General features: G+C 43.4%; 1 protein-coding gene across 2 annotated transcripts in view; it reads right to left on the reverse strand.

Annotated features, from left to right (window-relative positions):
* Window positions 1-18,713, reverse strand: part of ACAD9 (acyl-CoA dehydrogenase family member 9) — a 28,843-nt gene extending 10,130 nt beyond the window's left edge. Inside the window, exons 1-10 of one of the 2 annotated variants that reach the window (XM_079965047.1) lie at window positions 18,552-18,713; window positions 11,160-11,253; window positions 10,448-10,549; window positions 8,512-8,618; window positions 7,333-7,433; window positions 4,567-4,645; window positions 4,004-4,178; window positions 3,245-3,318; window positions 2,282-2,357; window positions 140-210 (exon numbers count right to left, since the gene is read on the reverse strand). In XM_079965047.1, the coding sequence (XP_079821173.1) occupies window positions 140-210; window positions 2,282-2,357; window positions 3,245-3,318; window positions 4,004-4,178; window positions 4,567-4,645; window positions 7,333-7,433; window positions 8,512-8,618; window positions 10,448-10,549; window positions 11,160-11,253; window positions 18,552-18,677 (1,005 nt within the window). In that variant the 5' untranslated portion in view covers window positions 18,678-18,713. Of the gene's footprint in view, window positions 1-139; window positions 211-2,281; window positions 2,358-3,244; window positions 3,319-4,003; window positions 4,179-4,566; window positions 4,646-7,332; window positions 7,434-8,511; window positions 8,619-10,447; window positions 10,550-11,159; window positions 11,254-11,848; window positions 11,931-18,551 lie in introns of those variants that run through there. The other variant, XM_079965048.1, reaches the window with a different exon arrangement.
* Window positions 18,714-19,306: the final 593 nt, after the last annotated feature.

Raw genomic sequence — 19,306 nt, forward strand, 5'->3', positions numbered from 1 at the left:
TAAATTCATGACTCGCCAAGTGCATAGGCTACATCCTTTAAAACTGGCACTCCAGAAGGTGGAAAGCTTTCCATTCAGTTTTTTAAAAAGATCAAACTTTCCCCATGAATTCCTCAAACCCTTAATGTGTTTCAGTTACCTGAATTAATCCGAATTCACTCAGCTTCTTATTAAACTGTTTCCTTGTACAAGCATACTCTGCTGTCATTTCTTTTTAAAAAAAAAGGGAGAGGAAGAGGCAGTTAATCAGGCGGCAAAATATTACGACTGCTTCTGAAAAATGTAACAGTTGCTGAAATATTTATCTTCAGAATGGGACAAGGCCCTTTACCATTATTTTAATTATTAAAATGGACAACTCCTACACCAGATAACGATAACAGCCATTCTATCTACCCTTGACGGTGTTACACCATCATCGAGATATTTTGTAATCCTGTACTTGGTGTAGCAGCTCTTACTACCAGGGGAAAACATTTCCTTGGGTCGAGTAAAACACCATCAACCCTGAAGCTGCAGTCAGTTTTGTCTTGTGCTACACTGTACACCAAATAAAGCAGACAAATTCAGCAGCTGAAGTGGAGTTAGCATTTATAATGCACTTCTAAGGGAAAGTAGGAATATTCAGAAGTAGGAAGTGTCATGGATTGGCCTGGATGCAGATGAGTGGTGGGAGAGACCAGCTGGGGAACCCCCCAAGGGCAGAAGGCTCAGAGCCAGGGGACTGGTGGTGGGATGATGATGAGTGGTCAGAGGGAGCAGATTGGGAGAAGGAGGTGTCAGAAGCTGAAGATGTGTAGCGAGCAGGAAGAGGCTGTGGCAGAGAGCAGTCCATAATCAAAGGCAGGACCAGAGGCTGGCCAAGAAGCAGAGTTGAGATAGGCTGCTGAAGAAGCCAGGGGGTCTCCCCATCTTGCTGCGACCAGCTCTCCCCACCCCCAATCTTCCAGAACCCACAGAGGTATAAAGATGGTGACGCAAAGACAGACAAAGCAAAGAAGTCTCGGGTTGCTTAGGAAAGACCTGGAGGAGGAGGAGACTTAGGGAAGCTGTGGGAATGCGGGGATCTTTAGTCCTTGCAACTGCCTCACTGGGGCAAGATCTACCAGGAAGAGTTTCTGTGCTAACTAGGCCTGAATTAAGTTCACTGACACTTTGTGAGTTATTCCTGACCTGTTCCGGACTCCTGCCTTGGCAGGAAGGAAGTATAATCTATTCCTAAGTATTGGCAGTAAAGACCAATCAGATACAGATTCTATGGCAAGTGAATATGTGCTATACATATACTGGTGTTTGCCTGCCACCACAAGCACTACAAAATTCAAAGGAGAGATGTGTTTTTGTAACATACAGTGGTACACACCAGGAAGCAGCCGCCAATTCATTTCCCCTGGTATGTGCTTATCACATGATTACAAATTTTAATCAGTTTCATATTTTAGCGTTCACTTATGGAAACATCAACATATACACAGCATAGTTGCTTGCAAATTGTAAATCAGATTGTAAATCTGACTGGTCCTTACTCCCCATAGGTAATATTTAGGAAGAGTGAACCTGATAGTCAATCACAGCCCTCTATCCCTGCATTGCCAACCCAATCAATCAGGTTTTCTGCAAGCATTGTCCAAGGCAGCTCCAGTAGCACCTGGAGAGATGTGCTAGAGCTGGCTTGGGCACAGTAATAACAAAAGGAGGAAAAGGGAGCTTTCTTAGGCTACTAGTTGTTGCAGGGTGGGGGAGAGGAGGAGAAAATCCTATGGTGGAAATGGCCTTCCTTCTACCCTATTTTTTTTTCCTACTTGACTGCATTTTATTTATAATAGGGTCCTTTCATGAATAAAAAGCAGGCAAGTCAAACTTTCTGCAGGCTAGTAAGGCTTGGAACATTGTAAAAAAGGTGACATAACCAAGCATAAATTTGCACACTTTCATTTATTGCTTTCTTAGCAGCATACATAAGCTTTCCCCTCACAACACTGACTTTATCTTCAGCAACCCAGTGAGGTCAAAGGGGTCCCTAATGAGTTTCATGGCTGTGGGGAGATTTGAACTTGGGGTTGCACTAAAATCAGCATGTAGTATCTACTACAAAAAAGAAAAACACTGTGGATCAACAAACTTTCATTGTATCTCAAGTCAACATTATAGAAACGATTTAGTAACTGAACCTAATGTTTATAAAAATGAAATGGCCAGCACAGAATCTAAGTATCATCTTCAGGAGTAGAACTAATTCAGAAATTCACCCTGCCCAGCAACGCAGCAAGTGTAGTCTTACCAATCAGTTTCTTCAGCATTCCAGCAGCTCCGCTGCCCATGCTAAATCTTCCGCTGTTGAGAATATTCATAGCAACCTACAGTGAATATAAGTAACCCTTGTTCAGGGAAACTAGAATGTCTTTCCTCCACAAACGAAGTTTACCTTTACTCGAGACCCTGCCCACATCAATTCTGGCCTTTTAGCTGGATGTCTGCCCCTGCTATATAGAGCATATCATGGTATCTTAGAAGGATACCTCTCTGTGCAATCACTGCCCTAACCTTGGAGCATCTCCCTTCATTTGACATCAACTTAAAACAGGTAAAACATGAGAAATGCTGAAATGCAAAGCTAATTTAGTCCTGATTCTTCCAAAAGAGGCTTAGGCTCTGGCAAGCCTGTGCCACAAAGCTGAAATAAGCTACTGGCAAGGTCTCTCTTCGTAGCTTTACAGCTTCAACCTGATGCATGGATAAACACCATTCCTTATTAGCAGTCCATGACTAACTGAAAAAACAAACCCTCTTGTAAAACTAACATGGGGCATTCAAGGACACTGTGGGGTTTTTTGGATCTGTAAACTTTACCTACAATAAATAACCCTAATAACTGTACATTAGAATTTCTCCAAAAACAATGGAGAGTAAGGAGCTGTTGAATTACAGCCTGACAACACCTCCAACTGGCTTCAGTTCCTTGATCCACTGGTGTTCCAGCAGAAATTAATTAGGTCAGAAGTCAATACAGTACTGTGAATTATTATTATTATTTATTGCTTCGGTTATATTTCCCCTTTTTTGTGATAGCTCTGTACTTTTTTGTGATAGCTCTGTACTGCTACCTGTTGTTATTATTGCTGATATTTTCTCTCTCTTTTTATAACCAATTCATTTGTAACTGAAAATCAATAAAATACATTTTTAAAAATGATACAGAAAATGAATTTTATGGCAGGGAAAATAGTAATTCCCTGCATCTTACCTTAAATCCCCCTCCAACTTCTCCAATGACATTCTCTATAGGAATTTTTGTATTTTCAAAATGGACTTCACACGCTGAAAGACAGAGCATTAAACTACTATTGCACTATTTTAGAAGTCTATGGTTTCCTCCCCTCTAGCCAATTCCATGGCCAACTGTTCTAGAACAATCATTTAGCATGTCAAGACATTTTGCCTCTTTGTTGTTATCAGTGATGTTGGTTTTCTGAAAAATTCTGAATGGGAAAATTTCTTGAGGGGAGAATCCTATTCTAATTAGACTACAGGGAAATTTGCAAAGGAAAATTATCAGTTTGCATCAGAAAAAATTCTGCTGCACACCACCAGTTGTAACCCATGTTTACACACCCTATGTGAAGGTAATCTAAGTCACCCATCCTGCGGATGTCTCCTGATTTCGTTTTTCAGCTCAAGACTGCCCTAGGCATTTTGGGACAGTCTGTCCCTGGTTTCCAAATGCCTCTTGGGGTCTGGTGCTACTACCCACATGGAGGAGCCTGTCCATTTGAGGATTTCTAACTTCTTGGAACCCATGTCATCTTTGATATACAGAGTGGCATCAACATAAGATCCATGCCCACAAATACTTAATGATCAGTAAACATACATTTTATCTGGTCAACAACTTAAAATGTAGCTTATCCCAGATATTTAAGAAAATGCAGATGACACAAAAATCTGGATTCCAAGAGGAATATGAATCCTACATCTTTCCAAACCAACATTTACTAGTTCTTACTGTTAGATCCTCGAATGCCTAGTTTATCCTCTGGCTTTCCATGAGTGACTCCACCAAACGCTCTTTCTACAATGAAGGCAGTGATTTTGTCTTTTACTGCACCATCTTTGTCAACGATCTCAGTCCTTGCGAACACAGTAAAGATATCTGCAATACCACCATTTGATATCCATATCTGCAATTGAAAAAATAAATGAGTATTGTTTGCTCTGCTTTGAATGAAATGATACTGATTTCATAAAATATAATCGGCTGACACAGCCACCCTTTTCTTGACAAATATTACTGTCCATTTTAAGAGATATCCTTTGATTTTGGATTTGTCCACTTGGGAATTGTCAGCTAAGGTTCAACACAGAGTTGGGAAAAAAAAGACTCCAGGTTAACTTAAGGTTCAAGGCAATTCAATTATTATCACAACTAGGCCAGTTTTCATTGCCTATGAATCTTGTTCATCTAACTTTCACTTTGCACACAAGTAAATAAGGCAGAGAAACGAAGAAGATAGTTGGCAAAGCCGATACACAGAAAACATAAAAGCAGTAATTTCTTGGGATAAATACCTTTGAACCATTTAATATGAAACTTTTCCCATCTTCGCTCAAAGTAGCTCTGCTCTGGATGGATGCAGCATCACTACCACTGAAATATAAACAGATGAAATGGGAATTTAGCAGGTGCACTGAGCAAGACTCTGTAGTCCTTACACCTGAAAGATAGAAATATTCCCATCATTCTGACTTCCTAAACACAGTTAAATAATAATAATAATAATAATAATAATAATAATAATAATAATTTATTATTTATATCCCGCCCATCTGGCTGGGCCTCCCCAGCCACTCTGGGCGGCTTCCACAGAAACCAAAAATACAGTAAAATATCACACGTTAAAAACTTCCCTGAACAGGGCTGCCTTAAGATGTCTTCTGAATGTCAGGTAGTTGTTTATCGCTTTGACATCTACTGGAAGGGCGTTCCACAGGGCGGGCGCCACTACCAAGAAGGCCCTCTGCCTGGTTCCCTGTAGCTTTGCTTCTCGCAATGAGGGAACCGCCAGAAGGCACTCGGCGCTGGACCTCAGCGTCCAGGCAGAACGATGGGGGTGGAGACGCTCCTTCAGGTATACTGGACTGAGGCCGTTTAGGGCTTTAAAGGTCAGCACCAACACTTTGAATTGTGCTCGGAAACGTACTGGGAGCCAATGTAGATCTTTCAAGACCGGTGTTATATGGTCTCGGCGGCCGCCCCCAGTCACCAGTCTAGCTGCCGCATTCTGGATTAGTTGTAGTTTCCGAGTCACCTTCAAAGGTAGCCCCACGTAGAGTGCATTGCAGTAGTCCAAGCGGGAGATAACCAGAGCATGCACCACTCTGGCGAGACAGTCCGCAGGCAGATAGGGTCTCAGCCTACGTACCAGATGGAGCTGGTAAACAGCTGCCCTGGACACAGATTTGACCTGTGCCTCCATGGACAGCTGTGAGTCCAAAATGACTCCCAGGCTGCACACCTGGTCCTTCAGGGGCACAGTTACCCCATTCAGGACCAGGGAATCCTCCACACCTGCCTGCCTCCTGTCCCCCAAAAACAGTACTTCTGTCTTGTCAGGATTCAACCTCAATCTGTTAGCCGCCATCCATCTTCCAACCGCCTCCAGACACTCACACAGGACCTTCACCACCTTCACTGGTTCTGATTTAAAAGAGAGGTAGAGCTGGGTATCATCCGCATACTGATGAACACCCAGCCCAAACCTCCTGATGATCTCTCCCAGCGGCTGCATGTAAATGTTGAAAAGCATGGGGGAGAGGACAGAACCCTGAGGCACCCCACAAGTGAGAGCCCAGGGGTCTGAACACTCATCCCCCCCACCACTTTCTGAACACGGCCCAGGAGGAAGGAGCGGAACCACTGTATGACAGTGCCCCCAGCTCCCAGCCCCTCAAGACGGTCCAGAAGGATGTTATGGTCGATGGTATCAAACGCCGCTGAGACATCCAGCAGAACTAGGAAACAGCTCTCACCTTTGTCCCTAGCCCGCCGGAGATCATCAACCAGTGCGACCAAGGCAGTTTCAGTCCCATGATGAGGCCTGAACCCCGACTGGAAGGGATCCAAATGGTCCGCTTCTTCCAGGCCGCAACCGCTCGCTCAATCACCTTGCCTAAGAATGGAAGATTTGAGACTGGGCGATAGTTGGCCATCGTGGCTGCATCTAAAGATGGTTTTTTAAGAAGCGGTTTAATAACCGCCTCTTTCAGCGGGTCTGGGAAGGCTCCCTCACGGAGGGAAGCATTCACCACCCCACGAAGCCCATCGCCCAGTCCTTCCCGGCTAGCTTTTATAAGCCAGGATGGGCAAGGATCCAGGAGACAGGTGGTTGGTTTCACTCGTCCAAGCAGCCTGTCCACATCCTTGGAGGTAACAGATTGGAATTGATCCCACTCAACTTGACTAGACAGAACTCTAGCACTCTCCCGCCCCGGCACTGCTCCCACGGTGGAGTCTACTTCTTCCCGAATCTGAGCGGTTTTATCTGCAAAAAACTTTGCAAAATCATTGCAGGAGAACATGTGGCCCGTACTGGGCCCCGATGTTGCAGGTGGTTTCGCTAAATTGTGAACCACCTGAAAAAGTCTCCTGCTGCTGTTTTCTGCAGATGCAATAGAGGCGGTGAAGAAATTCTTCTTCGCCGTCGCTATCGCCACTTGGTAGGCTCAACGTTGAGCTCTAACCTGTGTCCGGTCAGATTCGGAATGAGTTATCCGTCACCGGCGCTCTAGCCGTCTCAACGATTGTTTCATTGCCCTCAGATCCGTGGAAAACCACGGGGCTTTCCGGGCTCCATGCAATCGGAGAGGGCGCTTCGGAGCCAAACAGTCAATAGCCCTGGTTAACTCCACATTCCACCAGGGAATCAGCTGAAATTGCCTCTGGAAACAACAGCTGCACAGGGCAACAGTTGGGTATCATTTGATGTCAACCTCCACGAATATAATTAAGTTAAGCAAGCTGGTATATGACAGTACAAAGCGAAAACAGATCTTGTTTCAAGTAACACTTAGCATTTATATACTGCTTCAAACCTTTCAAAACTTCACACCCACTTTTTTGCTGTAATCCTTACAAGAATCCTGTAAAGCAAGTCAGTGTTAATCCCATAATGAAGATCATGAGCCAAGAATGGCTTGACAGCCATCATGTAAATTCATGACAGAAGGAGAGAGAAATTCTAAACCAGAGTTTGCCAATTCCTAATTCAATTTCTCAGTGGCTTCACGGCACCATCTCTTAAAGTATTTTCATTTTTAAAAAGGCAAAAATACTACCTTCCAGGTTCAGTCAGACAAAATGCTGCAATGTGCTCCCCAGAAGCCAGTTTAGGCAGATACTTTTTCTTCTGTTCTTCAGTGCCTGCAATTAGGATTCCCTGTCAAAAGAAGAAGAAGAGCCTGGATTTGATATCCCCCTTTATCACTACTCTAAGGAGTCTCAAAGTGGCTAACAATCTCCTTTCCCTTCCTCCCCCACAACAAACACTCTGTGAGGTGAGTGGGGCTGAGAGACTTCATAGAAGTGTGACTGGCCCAAGGTCACCCAGCAGCTGCATGTGGAGGAGCGGGGATGCAAACCTGGTTCCCCAGATTACGAGACTACCGCTCTTAACCACCACACCATGCTGGCTCTCACACTGGCTCTACACACACACACACACACACACACACTGCTAATTAATTCTTGAAACCAAGCTGCTTATTTGTTTAAAACAGGGGTGTATGAACTTTTTGGCCCTGAAGGCCACATCTGATGGTGGGCTGCACACTATCCCTCCTTGCCCCACTAGAGACAGAAGTGGGGAGGTGCACAATGGGATCTTTGCAATCCCATCACACATTTCCCCATTGATTGGTGCTGGAAAATCAGACTCCCCCTCAGCTTTTTGGTGCAAATGCAACTTATATGGGGACGAAGATGCATGAGGAGGACTAGCCACCAGAATTGTTAGCATGGGACTAGTTTTGGTAAGAGGGGGATGGGCCATCCATGGCTGGCCACAAAGAAGGTCATAGATGTTTTAGACCACTATTTAGCCAGACTTATTTATCACAACCAAATTCACACTAACAGAAACTTGAATTTCCGAAATACCTAGAACAGTTAATCCATTTTTCAGACATCTCATCTTAAATGTATTCCAACAGAACTAAGCCTATCTATTTGCTTTTGTTATAGTTCCACAACTTTCAACTCCAGCATATATTTACACAAACTCCTCTGAATGGTTCTAAAATTGAACTAACAATCCTGTTCTTTATTACTCATCCTTCAAAAATGTTTTGCTTTAAAGGTATCTTAGCCATAAATCTTATTTTGTACTTCTTCATCGTCTCCTTGCCGTGACAGGAGAGACATTATTTGTACATGCTGGGGGGAAATGCCCAATTAGCAACGAAATGTCAAAACTGCAGTGCCTTAGGATCAAAATCCAGTAATAAAGGCAATGTTACCTTCAGTCCTATAGCTTGGTGAGCTGCCAAGGTTACTGCAATAGCTCCATCCTGAGAAGTAATTTCTCCTAAACGAGCATACATTGTATTCGAAAGACCAAGGCCACCTATAGAAAAATATTTTTAGTCAAACCAAACAATATTTTACTTAAACACTTTTCTTGTAACAAATGGTCCATCTAGATCAGTACTGTCCTCACTGATTGGCAGTGACCCTCCAGGGTTTCAGGCAGGCGTTTGTACTGGAGATGCTGGAGAATGAACCTAGATTCTTCTGCATGCAAAGCACCTGCTCTACCACTGAACTACAGCCCTTTCTCCAAAGCTCCCTGAAATTCTTAATATCTATTAGTTTAAGTATTAGAATTTTGGGGGGAAATGTTTGGGGAAAAGCTCTGGGAAGGGCTGGTTGGAAACTGCAACTTTCCCATATAAAAAGCACTTTTCTGACTTGGAGCCTATTGTTATGAGTTTATGGTGTTAAGCTGTGTGCTGGACTTCTCTAATCCCTGGCCCCAGCAACTGTTAAAAGCTATTCAAGGCTTCTAATTTTGGGAAATAGCCAAACTAGGTTCCTGGTGATGTCATGAGGGATTAAGGGGCTTAGTGCAAGATGGCAAATGGGTGGAGTTTCCTCTCTCAAAACAACAACAACAACAACAACTCAGGGCTGAGAACGGAGTGGGCAGTGATGTGAATCAAAGTGGCAAGGAGAGAGAGAGAGACATGCTGGATCTCTGCTTGAATCTAAGGCTGTAGCTATGGGAGAAACAAGACCCTTTTGGGGTGTTAATGCTGTGAACCCCTCCATTGCAGGCTCAGGTTGTATATCTGCGTAAATAAACCATATATCATAAAAACACTACAGTCTGTGACTCATTTCCAAAAGGAAACATGGACCCCTGGAATCTCACACTGCTTGGCGATTGGGGTGACATGCAACAATATCAAACTTGTTGCCAACATGGGCTACCAGTCGGCATCAGGGTAGCCTTCAGCAGTCAGCATCAGGGTAGCCTTCAGCAACTGATGATTGCTCATAAAAGCACAACACTGAAATAGCAAGGTGTACACAGTTTTAGCTTACACTGCCAGGTGTACACAGGTATAACAGCTTTGGCTGCTTTGAACTAGAAAACTGGGTGTTTATAAATATAAAGGAAAAGTCAAGGGACTGATCCCTGGTTAGAGTTTCCTATAGCATTTATTTATAAAATGTACTGAATCACATTTATTGCAAAGGTCACAACAGAGAAACACCATGGTCAAAATGTTGCTCTGTTGTGTTTTGTTAAAGTACTTATAAGACTCACTCTCATTCTATAGCAGCAGTATAGACCAACTGTATTTATGACTGCATTTCATGAATCTTCTGAGGGGATGCCAGTCCCACATCCTGCAATCAGCTGCTTAAGTTATCAGCTCATAAGACTAGGCTGATGCTTCATTATGCAAGAAGAAAGAGCAAATAGAAGAGCCTATGATGATTAACTAACCAGAGGCAAAAAACAACACTTTTCTTCAAATGAAAATACTTTACTTCACAGTAATAGCATTCAGAGATTTGCAACATATAGGATTCATGATTTGTTTTGAAAAACTAAATCTTAAAAAACAAGGTTGGTAATGCAATACTTTTGCTAGAACATGCTTATACTATATGTTTGAGTGTGCAAGGAAATCATGCTATCACAGAAATTAGTTAGGGTTGGCTTTATTATGAATTCTATAATGCTTCAACAAGGAAGAGAAAAGATACCAGGAGGTTCAGCCATCCAGGGACTGCCCTGCTTTAAAGTGCAGAGGATGAGTGTGTGTCTTATAATGTATCAAGTCCATTAACACTAATAAAGCAAGCAGAAGAAAAACTTCAAGGGTTCTCTCATATTAAAAGAACAAGGAGCAAAGTCTCAATTTTCTGTACATTTTTTCTCACCATATTCCTCCGGAATCTGCATGCCAAAGAGCCCCAGGTTCTTCAGTTCATTAAGCGTTTCTTGTGGAATTTTAGCATCTTGGTCAATTTTCTTAGAATCCACTGAAATACAGTGAAATGCAGTAATTTTATATCATGGATTACAAAAAGTTCAGGTGTGGCCAGCTCATTTAGTGAAAGCTTATTTATGGAGTTAGATCAGTGTGAATACCAACAACCACAAATGAGATGTTTAAGGCATACTGTCTATTATTTTTTTCTTGCAAGAACTTAAGCTTTTCACAGGTCAGTTTTTTCTGCTCTTCCATTGAGAGAGAGGGGCTAGCTATATATCCAACAACAAAGCTGAGAGATCACTTTTGCCAGACCACCCAATTTGAGCAGGTTTTTCAAATTATTTTCACAACCAGCTGTATCACATCAAGATAATGCGGTGCATAATCTCCCTCCATTACAGCCAGAGAATTCTCAACAACATAGCAGTGGACAAAAAAAATATTTTAAAATAAGATATTTGGTAGCTGTTTAAATCAGTAGTACAATATCTCTGTTTCAAAATACATGCTGATTTCTTTGTATGTGGAAAGCATATATGGGTAAGCAACACTATGTATTTCTCAGTGTTTTTTTGTTAGCACTATAAAACCTCACAGAAGGTTTGTTATGATAAACCTTAACAGATAAAGACTTAATGAAGCAGGGAGGAATTTACCGTCTTCATTGAAGAATTTTTCTACCGGCCCCACAAACTGGTTGATTTCTTCCAATTCTTCATTGCTAATCTCAGGAAATGGAAAAACGTCTTCCTAGAATAACAGATTTTGACAGGATTTTTCTTTTTATATTAAAACAACTTAAAAAGAGAGAAGCCTCAAAAACTGGACTTAACATTGCTCCTTATGGGGACAGATGGCAGTTAACTTTTGCAGACATTACACATACATTTTAATTAGGAGAATGGTCACTTATGGGCCTTTATGTCAACACTTCAGAAGTGCATTTGAGTTTTCTTCAGTTTCTCCTTCTGTGATGCTCAACCCCCAGAACTTTGACAGGTCAATGAACACCAGCACTCAAACGCAATTTTGGAATTCGCCTCCACAGCATCTTAAAAAGTGGTTGTGTGCATTATCCCCTCCTCACAAGTTTCCATATGAACTGTTCTTGTGTCTTCCAAATTTGGGGAATTTGAAGTGTTTGGGAGTTCTGTGCAGACAGCTGCGAAGGCAGAGGAAATCCTGCCTCCCTTTTCCCCATGCTGGAACAAGGACCTTAGCTGTAGTATGGACACTTTTTTGGAATCCAGAAAGACCTGTTTTCTTCCCAGCTGGAAAACTGCTGAACAAGGTGAAGACAACACTCTAATGGTGTCACAATTCTCCATTAAGCTTTTAAACATACCTTTACTGCAATGCTAAACAGGTTTGTTTTGGAAGTCCACAGAGTCAATGGATATTGCTTAAAGGTATGTTCAGGATGACAGCTGTGGTTGCCAAAAATATAGAAACCATAAACACTGCTAAGAAAAAGGCACTCTGAATTTGCTCTTTACATCCAGAAAAAATATCCAAATCATTACTTAGCATTGATATGGCAGAATATGTTCTATACATTTTTGATTTGCAGTGTAATGTATTCACTTTCAGTTATGAGGCTCCAAGATATAATAGTAATTATGGCTAACTAATTATATGAAATGTATCTTCCAAACTGAGAGAAGGCGCAAAATGGCGACGGAGGTAGCAGCCTAGCCAGAACCTCCCGCCTTCAATTAAGCTTTTAATTAGGTTTTAGCCATCTTCTGACCCTATGTGTATATTTTTAGTTGTCATTTTGTTTCCTTTGCTTTTAGCCTAATGGTTTATTGTTTTACTGTTTTGTTATCTACTGTTTTATGGCTCAACTCGATTTAGCGTAACAAGGAACGCTAAAGAAGATAGATTGATACTGCTGCAGAACGCCGAGAAACAAGGAGCGGCTGGAACTGAAAGCAAGTTCTGCTTCATTTTATCCCCTGGCACAAGCCCTATTATTCTGCTGCAGTAGACCATTCTGATTTATTAGTCATTTATAACTTTTTTGAGGGTGACGAGGGTACTGGAGACAGCCTCGGTATTACTGCTCGCAAATATAAGGGGGAAGGCACCACAGGACAGAAGCGTTAAAAGCCCTAAAGCTGAGAACTAAAGACGGAAAAGGGAGCAGAAACCCTAGAGGCCCACCGAGATAAGGGACAAGCATGAAACCTTGCTTGGAAAACAACCCTCCCCACCTTCGAAGGTGGGAAACTGGAAGATAAACATAATCCGTTTTGTGATTGAGCCAAGTGAAGCCAAAAAACCCAGGACTAAGAGATTCCAGCAAACTGCTCCCACTTTTTCCACGCTCAACATGGTCCTTACAAGAAAGAACTATATGGACCTGAGAATTGCACCAATATCACCCCAGGGGGAGTGGGAGCCCCAAAGGAAACAAAGTAAAATTACCAATTACTTCCCCCATAAAGAAGGGATTAAGAACCCACAGCATGAGAGCACTTCAAAAGAAATTGCCCCTTCTGTGCTGGATTGGTCAATACAACGCAAAGACTTACAAACTGAGCATGAAAGACCAAATTATTCCATGAGCTGGGCGCAGGAACTGGATCTAGCTGAGAACGCCTTGATGACCAATTCCCCCAACCCCAATGACCTCGAGCACCAAAAATCAACTCAGAACCTCAGGGAAAACCAGCAAGACCCTCAGAATCTCAGGGAAAACCAGCAAGACCCTCACCCCACAGCGAATGCCAACGGTGTAGAAGAGAGGGGTGACCAGTTATACGATCAAATAGATCAGATACGCACAGACCTCTACAATATAAAAAACTTCCTAGCAGTAACAAATGGCCTACTCCTGATGCTTGTGGAGAATTTCAAACAAGCAAAAAGAGCCACAGATCAGTCCCTGGACTCAGATGCTAGAATCCACATACCACCCAAAAAGAACGCACGCATAAGAAAACCGGAACCCAAGACGAAGAAAACTAAAAACATCAAAAAATTTAAGCCGTCTAGAAAAACCCAACACATCAGTAAAAAACAGTGGCAGAAACTCTTCAACTTATTATCATCACCCCCTATATCCAAAAAAATAAATAAATCAAAGCTCAAGGCACCAAAGAGATCGACAAGGGAGACTCGCCAAAGACCGAACCCCTCCCCATATGTGAAAATAATTCCCCAAGTACATTCAAAGAAACAAGCCCCCCACAGCTGTTCTCCCCTTGTGTTCGCCCAGCCTGACAAAAGCAACCAAACTACAGCTGGATGCCCCTGTCTTGAACTCACCTAGGACCCCTGTAGCAACTGCAAACAGAAGTAAGTCGGGGATCTCCAATATAGACGGGAACCCGCGGGAACTCCAAGCCCCCAGTAGAAAGAAAGAATGGATCCTGGTCCTAAGCCTGGAAAAGATGGTATTCACGAACTATCCAAAACCACTGGGTCCTCGCACAGGGACAGACCGCGTGAGGCACCTGCTGACTATTATAAACAACATTCTACCTGGGGCAGTTAAAGCAACCAACATTGACAGTATAGACTACCTATATCAAGATGGACATTCAGTCCGTGCCCTAATCACTTTCACAGATCATAATCTGGTCAACTTCATCTTTAGAACAAGAAATCTTTTTTTAAAGAAAGGAATAGATTTATTAAGAATCTTTGAAAACAGAGCCCCGCTAACCTCCCTACTGGCGGCCAAGGGGGAAGGGAGACCAGGAACAGAGGAACAAAACGATAGAGTGCACATGCAACAAAACCAGCAAAACCAGAGCCTAGTGCACCAGCAGGAAAACATAGCCCCTATTGAGACTCAACCTCATTTGAATGATAGAGAGGACTCTTTCTCCATAGAAGAACATACCCTAATAAATCGGTTCTGGTCACTGCAGATGCCAGCCCAAAAGGAAATCTTGGTTAGACTGGATACCCTGAGAAGCAGACTGACCAAAAAGGAGGCCCATGTTGAGACTATGGAAGGCTCACACACATGGCCTATATCCCCCAAGTGCCTAGTGGACAAGAGGACGGTGGGAGGCGCCTTTAAATGTGTAGATTCGGAAGACCAATCGCAACCCCCGCTGGTGTATGGTAAAGCAAAACTAAAACAGACTGTCACATCTCCGAGTACCTGGTTCAACTATCTAAAACTCTCCCCAAATGAAATAGCTACTCCCCCAAGTCCAAACCACCCCCTTAAGTCCCCAAGAGCTATGGATAATCATTCCCTTATGCAGCAGTTGCCTATTGACAAACTTAATGGGAGTGTTTTTTAAATGTAAAGGGGTCACTGGACACTGTGGACCCAACAAATCTACACCATGGAGGGACAGAGAATTAAAGCTGTTGTTCTGGAACATTGCAGGATGGCGCGCTAAGAAAAACAATCAACAACTTGCAATGTTTCTTAAGCGATTCGATATCATCCTACTGCAGGAGACCTGGCACAGCGACCCCATTCTGTTCAATGGGTATTCATGTCACTCCCTATTTGCTACTCCATCTGTGAGGGGAGGTAGGCCTAGTGGAGGTTTAGCTAGCCTTATCTCCACAGAGCTTGAACATTCCTTAAAAGCCCTCCCAAACTGCAATTCACTAGCCACGGCAGTCCTACTCAAATTTAAGAGAGATGCACTGGTAGTGCATGTCTATCTGCCCCCCTGCCAAAAAAAATCTATAGTGAAAGCTAACTGGGCAGAGTTAGAGGCATACCTAGAGTCCATAGAATCTTCCCACTCTTCTACACCGATTATAATCGGGGGGGGGGGGGATTTCAACGCCCGTATGGGAATTGATGATAACAATCTTTACAGCCAATATAATCAGACGAAACTATAAACAGTTATTAAAGGTAAAAAAACAAAAAGCTGAGAGATTGGCCTGGTGTAATTTAGTGAAGGCCTCGAATGAGAAAGACTCAACCTCCTTCTGGCGTACCATTATGGGCCTCCTGGGCCAGGAGCGGACTGGTCCCACATGTACTGTAGAACCTCAGGAGTGGATGAAATATTTTCAAACCCTCTTCTATGACGACAAAGCTCAGCACAATGATCCAAGTGCCTACCCCGAGAATTTACCATATTGGCCTCCTGTCTCCATGGAGGAGGTGGGGAAACTAATTGCCCAACTGAAAAACAACAAAGCCCTGGGCATAGACCACATTCCAGCAGAGCTCATGAAGAACAATATCAGTTGGTGGGCTCCTATAATGGCGTCAATATTTACATACATCGATTCAACAGGCATAATCCCTGGTTGCTGGTCAGAGGCAGTAATCATCCCAATCTATAAAAAGGGTCCTATGGCAGATCCAGCGAGCTATAGACCCATTAGCCTCCTTACTATCCCCAGCAAATTATATGCCAAACACCTCCACATCAAACTAATCGACTGGATGTAAACTGAGGCAGGCAAGCCGGCTTCAGACAGGGCAGAACAACAATAGACCATTGCTTCATATTAGCACACCTCATTGACAAATACGTCAATAAAACACGTGGGATTCTATATGCAGCATTTATTGACCTGAAGGCGAGTCAAACTTTGGGCTAAACTCAATGCTACCAACATTGACAAAAGATTACTATTCTTGATAAAAAGCCTATATAAAGACTCCAAGTTATATGTAATAACCTCAGTAAATGGGCAACCAATTGGCCCTGTACCAGCCACCAAAGGAGTCAAGCAGGGCTGTATTTTAGCCCCGGCCTTATTCAACTTATATATAAATGACATGGTCAAATACCTAACATCCCCAGAGTTTCATGCCCCCAAACTGGCCGAAAAATCAATTTCAGCGCTCCTCTATACAGACGACGCGGTTCTCTTATCACGAACTAAAGTAGGCCTCAAAAGGCTACTAAGAGAATTCTCAGCCTACTGCAGGAGAGATCAACTGGTGGTTAATCACCCAAAAACCAAAGTCATGGTCTTCGCTAGGAGACACAGACATTACAGATGGGAGATGGACAACCAGCCAATAGAACAGGTCAAAATTTTCAAATACCTCAGAGTAGTTTTCCAGTCAACAGGGGCCTGGGAGGCCCATCATAAATATGCTAGGGAAAAAGCATCTCAAAGCGCCAAAATACTGTCTCGCTTTTACTTTACGAAGGGGGGCAGACATATCCCAGCAGCTCTGGAGGTCTTTCAAGCAAAACCCTTGGCGCAATTACTCTACGGGGCCCAAATCTGGACGGGAAATCATTGCCGCACACTTGAAACGGCCCAGTCTAAATTCTTAAGACAGATTCTAGCCGTTCCACCATGCGCACCAAATGCGGCCCTACGGCTGGAGACTGGCCTCCTCTCCGTCGAAACCTGAACCTGGTTAAGAACATTCAACTATTGGCTCCGCTTAAATTTAAACCCATCCGGACTACTACCTCTAGTAGCACGAGATGCTCAATGAAGTCGGTGGTCCAAAGTAGTGCATCAAAAACTACTTACATGTGGCCTCCAAGCACAGCATCTCCTGAAAATGGGTCTCCCTAAGGCAAAAACCATTACTGACCAGCGCATGAAGGATATTGAGCAGCAGAGTAATCTGGCCTATATTAAGAAATTTAGTGCTTGGTATGCTTATCTGCCCCCCTCCCACTTTGATTTTCGGGCACCTTATTTGTCTACCTTAACCATTCCAAAACTCAGACGGGCCTTTACACTGGCCAGACTAAATATGTTACCCTCAGCTGTTCTTGAAGATAGATATAAAAAAATTTCATTCGAGAACCGGCTCTGCCCCTGTGGAGCTGGCTACGTAGAGACTGTGCTCTTGTTTTGCTCCCTTTATAAAGATCTCAGGGACGAGAACATCACGCCATTCCTATCTGCCATCCTGGGCCGCTCTTGTGAAGCCAAATTGTTCTCACTCCTAGCCGACCAGAACAGCTCGACAACAGAGAAGGTTGCCAAATTTATCGAGAGAGCAATGAGATTGAGAGTTGCTATCTGAATGACATCAGTGTCGTCACCCGGATTCCTCGCCTAGGATCTTATTATTATTATCATTATGTTTTATTATTATTATTTTATTACCTCTGCCAAGTTTTAAATACTGAGATTATTAATTTATCTGTATCTGGTTATTATTATCTTTCTCCCTGTCCTGACCATCCCTCCGAGGTTATATTTATAATCTTTCAATTTGGCTGGTCTATTTACTTAACCGACCTGGAACAATCTACCAGAGAAAAGGCCGCCGCCCATGGGACAGAGGGTCATTGATGAATGATAATCCAACTTCTACCTAGGGTTTTAATAGGTCATAAGATTTTATGGTAATTATATTTTCTAATGTATTTTTGTCTGTGTTTGTCCTTTGATGCTATGGCCTGTCGGCTACAGAAATAAATTCTATTGATTGATATCTTCCAAATCCCAAGGATGCTCTAGGAGCTCTGAGATTTTTATTTAGCTTCAGTAGTTGGGTTTGCTGGCTGAAGTGAAATGGATTTGATAAGAAGTTCTTTAGACTGATCCCACCAACTGTGGTTTCCAGAAGTTTTTCTCCCTACTTCAGGCAGCTCCAAAAAGAAGCTGCTGGTTCCATACACTAGCTGCCTAAAACCTCAATATATAGCTTAACAGAGCATAACCTACTCCAAACCTTCCCACCAAGCATACACAAAAAACCCCCAGCTGTCAATGATCGCTTACAGCCCCGCTTAAGAATAATCAGGTTTATTGGGGGTGGGGGAAGCATCAACAAACGGAGAAAGCGCAAAGCCTTAATGGTAAGGGAACTTCCCGTTAAACTTTCCCAATCTTTGAAGTAGCAAGTTTTCGTACTGAAATACATGCAGTGCTGAAGTCCAGGCTGCGATTTCCAGAAGGTGCAGTGCGTGTGTGGCGTTGGGGAAAGTGTGCATTTTCCAAGAGATTCGTGGAAAAGCAGCAGCAGCTCTTGGCGGCCTCAGAGAGGGCGGCAGGGGTGGAAAGATGCCAGGCGCCCACTGGATTTTGGGGAGAGGGTACCTGGGGTGGGAGGCTCCCGAGTCTCTGCAAAAACACGCAGGAGCCTCGGGGGCGCTGCGGGCTGCGGCAGCTACGAGACTCACCTTTCGCAGCGTCCCCAGGAAAAGCTCTTTGGCGAATGCAGGCCGAGGGAGGCCGGTACGGAGCTGCCGGACCCCGACGGGGAGAGCGGCGCGAGCCGCACGGAAAAGGACGCCCAGCCCGCTCATGTCTCTCCGCGGCCACTGCCTCGTCGCGCGCCGATGACGCAATTGCCAGAACAACCGGCTCGTTTCTCACGCGGCCCCGCCCCGCCGCCCAACTTTTTTTTTTGTCGCGTAGTTTCTCCATAGACTTATTAGACTCATACTCAGGGCACACCTTGCGGGTTAACTTCTTTTTTTTTTTTTTGCTCCGTTGAAGGAAGAAATGGAAACATCGAAAAAGCCCATAGCCCACAGGAAAAGGTGGGCAAATCCAGGATTTTAAGGGTAGTCCATCGCAAACAAAAGACAGGAGCGCCACTTCTTACTATGCTATATGGTGTGGGAAATGTTTGCTACTTTTTTAGTAATAAGCAACCAATCAAGACTTAATCAGTTGTTGTTGGCCAAACTAAAGTATACGACTCTCAATAATTTAATATTTTTCCACAAGAGATAAAAGAAAATGCAAGAGTTCTTTTCTGGTCTTCCAGTGCAGAGTACAGAAGTACAAGAATGTAAAAGTATTAATGTAAATTCCCATTGCCCCCCCCCCGTATTCCATGTGTGCATGTTCAAAAAAAGGTGTGAAATGGGTTCATATGTTGGATTTTGAATAGTTGTGATGGAGCCAGAGCCGTAGCTAGGTAATTTTA

The sequence above is a fragment of the Podarcis cretensis genome (assembly GCF_951804945.1).
Source record: "Podarcis cretensis genome assembly, chromosome: 2".
Classification (NCBI taxonomy): Eukaryota; Metazoa; Chordata; class Lepidosauria; order Squamata; family Lacertidae; genus Podarcis; species Podarcis cretensis.